The sequence below is a fragment of the Lacerta agilis genome, chromosome 7, assembly GCF_009819535.1.
Source record: "Lacerta agilis isolate rLacAgi1 chromosome 7, rLacAgi1.pri, whole genome shotgun sequence".
Classification (NCBI taxonomy): Eukaryota; Metazoa; Chordata; class Lepidosauria; order Squamata; family Lacertidae; genus Lacerta; species Lacerta agilis.
In genome coordinates, this window is record NC_046318.1 from 1734537 (window position 1) to 1744584 (window position 10048).

Below are 10048 nucleotides of genomic sequence, written 5' to 3' on the forward strand. Positions count from 1 at the left end.
TGTGGCCACTAGACCTCCAGTAGCTAGAACTGGAAAATATTTGTTTTTGAGAACTGATTCCACCAAGTGTGCGGAAATTAACTAAACAAGTGTGGATGAACAGAGCATAAATGGCAGAATATAATTTGTATGATATCTGGTGCTGCTTTATTACATAAGTTAATAAAAGACTATGGCCGTCATGCTCTGAATATACATGGACAATTGTGGAAAGGTTTCCTAGAAACAACCAAACAAAAATGCTTCTACTACAATAGCAATTATGCACTCCTGTGTTGTTTATATCATTGTGACAAAGATGGAGGATGTTAACTGCCTCAACTTGTAACATCCAGCTGGTTTTATTCTGTTTACCGGGGCAGGGGGATATTATCCACAAACTGTCTTTTACCTTTTCTGTAAAAGTGCAACATAGAAAGTGAATATTTTGTTTGTTTCCTTTTTTAAAAACCAAATTTATATAACACTTGATGGTAGTAAAGCTTCTAAGTGGTTTACAAGAAGTATTAATATTATCAACAAAAAGGGTTAAAAACAATTTAAAACATAAAATAAAATTAAGAAAGATTAAAGCATGTCAACTAACAAGAGCGATCTGTATGATTTGGAATGTGCTACTGGAGGCCTCTGGCCAGATGACCCTTAACTCAAGCCACCCTTAACTGCTGATAAATTGGGTCATCTTTTGATTCCCGTCTTGTTTTGCGAGTGTGTGTTCTCAAGAGCCAATTATGTATCCTGTTTATGCACTGCAAATCTTGAACCCTCAAAGTTTGCTGTGCATATAAATTGGACAAACAATTGTCTGCTCCTTTCTTTTTCCAATAGGGCAAGGCGAGATCGCATCCCTCCAGGGTTCTCCCCAGGCTATGTACCTTCTCACGAGCCCTGCTCTGCATTTCCTGTTCTTTTGCTGGGCTGAAATGTCACCTAGATGACCCTCAAGGTTCCCTTCCAACTCTACAATTCCATGGTTCTATGATAATGTGCTCATCCATCCTGTTGCTTAATGTGGATAGTACATTTCTTGTACATCCATTGATTCTCCAACTTCGATATGACATTCTCCTCTAAATCATTGCCTTCCCGCATTTTATCCTTTGTCAATTCAGATTTCTTCATACCTTCTCCTTTTCAGAGTATCCCTTCAGGGAGATGAGAAAGGCTTCCTAGGTTATAAGAATTCTTTCCTTCCTTCCTTCCTTCCTTCCTTCAGATTTAGCTACCTATACTTGTTCTTTTTCTTTGAAAAACCTAGACACACACTTTTCTTTCTGCATTAGCAGTATTTACAAAGTACTCTTGTTCCAGAGGACATAAAGATGGGGCTCCCCAGAGCTAAAGGGGGCGGAGGGAAGAGCCAAGAGGGCAACTCCCTGGCGTAGATCCATGGCTGAATAAGGTGCCCTCGCGCCCCATCCATCCCCGACTCCACATTGCGCTCAGGTCCCCACTTGTGTGCTTCCCGTAGGCACTGCTTGGCCTCTTCGGAAAGAAGTGGCCTGATCCTGCAGGGCTCTTCTTCTCAGGCTCTTACTTTCTCCTAGACGTGGGGAGTTTTTGATCTCCAACATGCGGGTGGGTGGAGGTAGTTCTTATATCGAGGTATCGCACTCCTTGTAGGCAGTCGCAGTTTCGTGCGCCTCTTCCAAACGGTGCCCCGGCGAACGAGGAGGCGGCGTTTCACCCAGGTTTCCTCCTTCCCTCACACTCCAGTAACGTGGAAAAGCCAGCGATCTCCAAACTCTTTTCTGGGTTACTTGTGCTGAGAGTTACAGCAGCGAGGTGCAAAGAGGAGACCCCAGTTTTCTTAAAACCCAATAACCTATAGAGAGAGAGGCGGTTTACCGGCGTCCCATTCGAAAACCAGTCCTAAACATTCCCAGCCAACAGTTCCAAATATACCAGCAAGACAGCTACGTTGCTTCGGTCGGAATCGCAAATAAAGCAAAAGTCAACACTTTTAACATCCATTCGTTTACATGGGAAAAACGCTTCACGTCGGGTTTATTGTGTTTGGCCAGGTTTCGATTAGGAAAGGCGACTGTTTGCAACAGCCGAAAATATTATAGGCGACCCAGCCCCTTGAAAACATCTTCAAATTTTGAGCTCTATAAAATAGCAGTAGCCCTGGAGAATGGATAGAAAACTGGCAAGATTAATCAGAAAGTTATATTGAACGTTTGCTCAGGATAACTCTCTGGTGGGTTGCAATAAGTGTCCCAAAGCAGCGTGAACTTACTTGTTTAAAGGGTTTTAAACCATGGTGTTTCTCTAGGTGGATCTGAACCATTTTAGAAACGCGACGGGTAATTTTTATAACTACAGTGCGCTCTTGCTGGGACGGAAGTTCCATGGAACCTTTTGAGGTCTTCAAGTCAATGTATTTAAGACTGAGACTTAACTCCTGCGAGGAGCAAGTCACGAAGGGTCCCCGTCTTTGTTGCCGATGTCTTTATAAAGGCACCCAGAACAAGCTTCTCCCCTGAACGGCAGATTACGTAGAGTAGAAACCTTTAATCTGAGTAGGGATTTCCCCCTATGTTTAAGGCACTCAAAATTCTTCCAAGGTGGATCTCATTTTCATTGCTGAAAGTAATTCATTTTTCCTCCATTCATTACCACACATACACCGCCCCACATATGTATAAAACAGAAGCCCCCCCTCTAAACTTCTCGACCGAAATACAGGTTTTGTTAAAAGCATCACAAGTAAAAAAAGCAAACCCACCACCACCACAACCCTTCCATAAAATAAGTTCACACTATAAAGGTCCAGTACAGCCAACACCCAGCACTTTAAGAGCGCAGCCCCTATGCACCCCTGCTCAGAAGTTCCGTGGGATTTACTCCCATGTACGTAGGTCTAGGACTGCAGCCTAAATTAAGTATTGATTTCAGTGGGAGAGGCTTAAGCAAGAGCTGAAGTCTCCCATTGAAATCGATGGGCCTCCAAAGTGCTTAACCTTGACTAGATTCCTGTGCCCCTTTGTCCCACAGGGGTCTCGTGAAAGAGAAGCCAGTGCTGTCAAGCAGCAGACAGGGACCCTTGCCTGAGCTGGCAGTGCCACTTCAGACTGCAGAAGATGACACGTGTTATGGCATGCTCCCCCCAAAACAGATCCTTACTCCCAGGAAACAAGCGCGTCATGAAGGCAGTCAAGAGTGCATGGGTTTCCATTGGTGTGGAGCCACGCCTGCCATCTGAAGTGACATCAGCCAGACATAGCTTGACATCTCCTGGTGCCCTTCTCCGAAGTAAGTTCAACAGCAAGCCTCTTCCAAGAGCGGACAAAGAAAATTGGAGGAGGAGACTTGGCTAGGAGGAAGGAGACTTGGCATGGGAGCCAAGAAAGCCATATGACCTATTGACCTACTTGCCTGCTCCCGGCTGCTGTTTTTTGCCCACTCGCCACTGCCCACTTTGCACCAGCACTTGTCCAAAGTACCTCGATATCGCAGGTATCGTTAGCGTTGTGGCACGGCACAACTCATTCAGGGATGCCCGCTCAGCACCACCCTTTGGTGTTATTGGGCCAAGAAGTATGACGAGTCACATAATAACGCATGCTGTTGTGTTGCACAGGTAAGTACTTCTGGGCGCGTGCAGAGTGTCAGTTCTTCACCCTGATGCAATTGCAGTGCCCACAACCTTATAGACTTAAGGCTGCCAGCGGGCAGTCCACAGGGAGCAGAATTCTCCCTTCCCCTCTCCTGTCCCGAATGAAGCACTCTCCCCATCGCCCCTGACAATAGTCGGTAGGCATTTCGTTTTCCTTCTTCAGCGAGCAACTTTGTAGCTCATAGAGCTTCTGCAGTAGAACCACACTGCTAGACCTGATCGTCGCTCACTTTTTCTTACCGCCGCTAGACCTCATCTCCACACACACTTTCTCCCAGGCCAAAGGCGATCGCTTTCAGGGCTGCTCCTAGAAAACGGGAGCATTGGCGGCTCTTCATCCTCACAGGGGTCGCTCTATCTTGATCAACGAGAAGTCGGCACCACCATCTAGTCTCACCCCACCCCAGCCAGCGTTCAGTCCTACTCAGAGACAACAGGAAAGGCGCGGGACGTGAAACTCTTAGAGGGCCACAGCGGTAGAGTGCCGGTCTAGCTGCGCCGCCAGCTCTCCTTCTCAAGCAAAAGAGTGAAGCCACACATAGAGGGAGGAGAGGGGATCGGTCTCTAGCGGGTTGTAGTGGAGGGCGCTTGTTTTCTAGCTCTGCGTTTCTACTAAAGATAAGAGCCGTCGCCAAAACACTTGGAGGAGACCCAGCGATAGAATCAGACCCAGCCCTAGTTAGGAATCCGACGGTAGGGGACCCGACGGGTTCAGGTCTGGCACACATTTAATATCCTGTAAACCCAGATTCTCCTCTCCGTGGTTACACACACACACACACACACACACACACACACCTGTTTTCATAAATCCAGATCCAGCTGCCCGGCGGATCTCGCTTCTAGCTTCCAGAGGAGAACTGGTCTCTGCCCCAGAAGTCACGCTAAAGAGAAGCTGCTGTTCTTCATCATCCGGCTCCGACGTGACTTGGAACAAAAGCACTCTCTCCAGAGGTATGCGTTTAGAATCGGATTCTTAGACGGACAGAGAACTGGGAAAGCTCCAGTCCTCATCCTTAAACAGAAGGCCGAAGCAATCCGCTTTCGTTTCCACGGGACACGCTTCCCAAATGGTCTGTAGTCCGCGCTCCAACGGCAATCTCATTTTCATTCGCTACCTTAGGTTGGACCGGAAAATTCAAGCAATGTTGTAACAGGGAGCTGAAATCTATCCTTTCCTGGGTACCCTGCGCGTGGGGAGTGCTGTTTTCTTTCTTTAGCCCAGTGAAGTAAGTGCTTGTGGCATCATTTCCATACACTCAGTCCCCACACTGCAGTATCCGCGGATTTCGTAGGCGCAATTTGTCCTTTACTTAGACATCCCGTTTCCTTGGACAAGACTTTCGATTTCTCGCTTTCTTTTCCCACTGCCCAATATTGAAGGAAGACATCTGACTGGAGGACTTCAAAGCTTGCTTCCAGTTAGGTGTTTCTAACAAGCCTTAATTCAAACCATATCCTACTTAGCAATTATAACACGCCTTTTTCATGCTCAAAGCGCTCCTCTTCTATTATCTCAGTCAACTTTACAACAACCCTGTAAGGCAGGAGAAACGTTCTCATCCACGAGCGCATGCGCGAGGTGTTGCTTTCAAAGGGGGGGGGGGCATTTCCTCTTTCGCCAACCTTGCTGCCACAGTTTTGCTGGAGGGCGCAAAAGGGACCCAGTCCAAGAGCGGCGGGCGCTGGCTCCGAGGGTCGCGCCGAATGGGCCTGGAGCGCACCCCTCGAGCAGTCAGTACAGCAGCCTGAAGAGGCGTCCAGGGCAGAGGCGTGCCTGCCCACCCATCTATTTGGATGCCCTTTAGGATGGTGTCCAAGGCAGGCCTTGCTTGGCGAGGCTGCCGCGGGGACGCCCCGGGCCTCGCAGGACTTGGCGTCCCCCAGCTTTTGGAGCAAGGAGGGCATCGAGGGTTCCCTGCCTGGCTCTCTCAGGGGTTCCCAGTGAGTGGGGTCGGGGTCCCGAATAGTTGCTGAGGGAACCCTCCGAGTTGGGGTCCCTCTGCCTCTGAGGGCCTCGGGGAGGCGGGGTCCCCTGTGGCAACACTGCCTAGCAGGGGCTCCCTTTGAGGAGCGTGGGGTGGGGGCTCCTTGTATGCGGGGAGTGGTTTCCTACCTTGGAGCAGCTGGAGGTGCCTCTCTAATTGGCGGGGGACCCCCCTCTCCACTGGAGGGGGCTCCAGCCGCAGAGGCAGTGAATGGCTGCTGGGGGGGGCAGCCTTCCTTGTGGCTCCGCCCCCGCCGGTGTCTGTCGTAAAGCGGGTGCCGCCGAACTAAAAGAAACCCCAGCTAAGAGGCGAGAGCTGAGGGAGGGCTGGCGCGCCGCCGCCGCCTCCTCCTGCTGCCGCCCCCTCCTCTCCTTGGCCGGGCTCCCGCGACGGCGGGCGGCGGCGGGCGGCGGCGGCGGCGCTCAGCCCCCTTTCGTCCGGACTCGGCAGCCGCGTCGGCCGGGCGAGCGAGCGCGCAGAGAGCCCAGGAGATTCGCCCGGCGAGCCATGTCGCTCAGCCCCAAGCACACGACGCCCTTCTCCGTCTCCGACATCCTCAGCCCCATGGACGAGACCTACAAGAAGTTCGGCGCCATGGACGGCAGCCTGGGCGCCCCCCTGGGCGTGGGCGCCGCCGCCTACCGGCAGCCCCAAAACGCAGCCCTGCCGCCACCTCCGCAGCAGCACCCCATGGGCGCCCACAACGCCGCCGCCTACCACTCCATGGCGCACGCCGGCGTCTCGCAGTTCGCCCACGGCCCCGTGGCCGGCTACTGCAACGGCGGGCTGGGCAACGTGGGCGACCTGGCACCTTATCCAGACAGCGTGCGCGGAAGCGCAGCCGCCTCAGGCTGGTACGGAGCCAACGCGGATCCCCGCTACCCTACGAGTAAGCGGGGAGGGGCTAGGAAGGGAATAGGGCTGGTGGGGTTGGTGGGGCTGGGCTGGGTAATCCGACTGCATTTTCTTGGGGGAGGGCTGGAGCGCGCTCCATCTTTGGTGGCCCGTCTCGTCGAGCGCCCCATCCCATATCTGGACCCTTTTACCCCTAAATTTGGGGAACTAATTGGAATTCCGCAGTGGGGAGGGGGGAAATACTTTGGACGTGCTCAGGGACACTCTTGACATCTCAGAGAGCATAAGAGGGTGCCCCGGCTCTTTGGGACTCAGTCGCCTTAAGCGCTTAATAAAGCTGACCTCTCCATACTTGGTGAGGGTGACGCTTTCGGCCCCAGGTCCCTTTCCCCGAGATTGCCCTCTGCTCTAACTGCCTCATAACTCTCCCGTGTGTGTGTGTGCTCAGTTTCCAGGCTAATGGGCCCGTCGGGGGGCATGAACATGGCCGGCATGGGGGCTCTGTCGGGCATCGCGGAGGCTGCCAAGTCCCTGGCGCCCGGGCTGCACGCCGCGCCGCGGAGGAAGCGCCGGGTGCTCTTCTCGCAGGCGCAGGTGTACGAGCTGGAGCGGCGCTTCAAGCAGCAGAAGTACCTGTCGGCGCCAGAGCGGGAGCACCTGGCCAGCCTCATCCACCTCACGCCCACGCAGGTCAAGATCTGGTTCCAGAACCACCGCTACAAGATGAAGAGGCAAGCCAAGGACAAGGCCGCGCAGCAACTCCAGCACCAGCCGCAGACGCAGACGCCTCCCGAGGGGCCCAGCCTGTGCCAGCAGCAGCCGCAGCAGCAAGCCCAGGCCGCGTCTCCGAGGCGCGTGGCCGTGCCTGTTCTGGTCAAGGACGGCAAGCCCTGCCCGCACAGCGCCGCCGCCGCCGGTCAGTCTGCCGGACAAGCTCCCAGCGCCAGCGGGGCCGGGGGCAATGCTGCCCAGCACCCCCAGCAGCCGCAGCAGCAGCAGCAGCAAGTGACCTCCCTGGGCCAGGCGCCGGACCTGGAAGAGATGTCCCCCAGCCCGCCTTCGCTGCACAGCCAAGTGGGCGCCCTGGCGCAGATGGACGCGGCGGCCGTCGAGTATAACGGCGGTCTGGTCAACGCCAGCTTGCTGTATGGCCGGACATGGTAACAACCCCACAAACACCTACCTACCCCCGCACACATACCCCAAAATAAACCGAACCGCCCCGTTGCTCTTCCTCCCCCGACCCCCGCAAGAGATGCCCGCTCCCGGGACGCAGGCAGGCTCCGACGGCAGCCAACTGCACTCGGTTGGCTTAGCTCGGGTGGAAAGCTCTCTCGCCGTTTAAGTCCTCCTCGGCTCCAGGATCATCCTCAGGCCACAAGCCCAGGTACCTGTCTACTTGCTGAAGACTACAGGGGGATTAAGGAACGATTTGTTAACATGGAGTTGGGGATTATCCGCTGGGAGCAGGTTGTTCTCTGGCGTAATTTTGTCATCCGCTCCAGTGGTGGGCGGGAAAGCGGGGCAGAGAAGCTTGATCTGAATATGTTCATCAAGACAGTTCCTGGGTGGTTCCAGAACTGGGTTGGATCGGTGTTGTGTACATATCTGATAAAGGCAACCGAGCAAGATCAACAATGAAGTGCAACTTATCTCTGGAAAAAAGGGAAGAGATCCTGTTACTAACACTAATAATAATTTTATATGGGAGTCCCTTAAGTGCAATCTCGTTATTGATTGAGAGCTGATTGAATTGGAACTCGAGGTCGACTATCAGCATGATCCGCCATTTTTACAAAAGGGAAGACGCAACTGTCGCATGGACGGTGGGGGGGGGGAGAAAGGGAGAGAGAAACCCTGACATTCGGAATATCCCGTCATAGGGGTAATTTTCAATACAACTTTTTGGACGCGGACGCGCAGGTTTAAAAAGAAAGAAAAGTTTTTAATTATTGTTATTTACTATGTATTCGAATGTATTACTGGCAAAACCTCATACAAACCCAGCCATTATAGAAAGAGCAAGCAAAACAAACGGCCGCCTCGTTTCACTGAAAGGTACATGAACAGATGAAAGAGAGATGGGCACCGCTCCCTGCCTAGTTCCCATAACAGGTTCAATTCCGTGAGAAGTTCTCCTGCGCAAACCCCACTGAAATCACTGCGAGCTGAGGAGGAGCACGAATAAACTTCCTAGAGGAACAACGTGCGCCTCACTGAATTGGAATCTCCACGTTGGTAAAATAGGGTTAGGACTGTATTAAGAGCTGAGCTCTTAGAGGACCAAAAGAAGCAGTAAAGATTGACTGGGCAGATAGAAATGGCAGAATTCCTCCGTCCATTAGACTGGGAGCAAAGGATCGACATAAATCCACAGGGAGGAGAAGGTGGCCCTGAAACAGGAAACAAATTATGTTTGCCTTTGAAGGTTGAAATCCTTCAAAGTGGGCTTTAAACAGCCTCCACCCAGTGTAGGATTGCGTCCAAAGTCATTTGTAGTCTCTGACGTGGGCAGGAAAATCGCTTTTACATAATTTTGTAAGTCTGTTCTTTGGGCGGGATGGGGGCTGTATTCTGTTGTTTTAATTGGCTGGCTGCTTTTTGCTGTTGTTTGCTGTTCTTAAAGAATGGGATTCTTATTCCCTCCAACACGCCGGGTCTGAAATATATCCGCCCTTCTCAAAACTAGCACCAGGTTTGTTCGTAACCATTTTTCCTCAAATGGTCATCAGAAGCAAAGAGGTAATGTTTTCCTACGAAGTCCTGCTTGGCGGAGGCCGTTGTATGTGTGTGGCTTTTAAATAAGTGAGTACCGTTTGAAAACCTCAGATTGAAAATAACATGAATAAAGTGAAGCCTGGATCGAAATCTGATCACAACCATGTCAGTGAGCCGATTCTGCCTACTTTACGCAAAGCAAGGGGATATCAGAAATTCATAAAGCAGGAACGCGCAACAGGGTTAGCAATGCCCAAGAAGAGAGGCGCTTGTGGCGACGCGGTTGTTATCAGCCTATTGGAGGGAAGTTCTCGGTTTGCTTCTGTTTTTTTTTTTTATAAAAAATTGATAACATAGGAGTTAATTTATATAATTTAAGCCATTAGTTAGCTTTAAAGCGGGCACAAGCTCACCTGCCAACCCCCCCTGGCAGGACCAGGAGCCGCGCGAAACCAGGGAGTCCCCGGTTCACATTGGTGGAGATGGCGCAGGAGAACTTCCAGGAGGCTTTAAGGTCCCGCTTTACCAAGCTTAATTGGGGCCCTGCTACCACCCAGCCCCAAGTGCTTCTAGCCGGTGCTGAGTTGAAGTTTCTTCCACGTAAAGAGGATCATGTTCTGTTTAGGATCTCAGAGCACAACCCAAGTACTCTTGCCCAGTGCACAGAATTCCCCTCCCGCCCTGGAATGTGCCTTTATGGCGCGATTCTATGCACGTCTATTCAGAAAGAAGAAAGACATTTCCTTGGGAGGAAGTCCGGTAGGACTTACTTCTCAGTAGACACGCGAAAGACTGCGCTTTCAGTGCATTTTAGGTAATTATTTTGTAAGCATGATGGATTTCCGTGTCTCCACCATTAAGATAA

At 51.8% G+C, this 10048-nt stretch overlaps 1 protein-coding gene across 1 annotated transcript; it reads left to right on the plus strand.

The window, feature by feature from the left end:
* The first annotated feature begins 6037 nt into the window (after window positions 1–6037).
* Window positions 6038–7735, plus strand: NKX2-4 (NK2 homeobox 4). Its single transcript, XM_033154031.1, has 2 exons — window positions 6038–6499; window positions 6914–7735. Exons 1-2 carry the CDS (start codon window positions 6118–6120, stop codon window positions 7627–7629), a joined length of 1098 nt encoding a protein of 365 aa, XP_033009922.1. The 5' UTR covers window positions 6038–6117; the 3' UTR covers window positions 7630–7735.
* Window positions 7736–10048: the final 2313 nt, after the last annotated feature.

Excerpts from the sequence above, each read along its gene's own strand:
- NKX2-4 (XM_033154031.1), top strand. The coding sequence starts at position 6,118 with ATGTCGCTCAGCCCCAAGCACACGACGCCCTTCTCCGTCTCCGACATC. Across the intron at positions 6,500-6,913 it reads GGATCCCCGCTACCCTACGA|TTTCCAGGCTAATGGGCCCG; the intron begins GTAAGCGGGGAG and ends GTGTGTGCTCAG.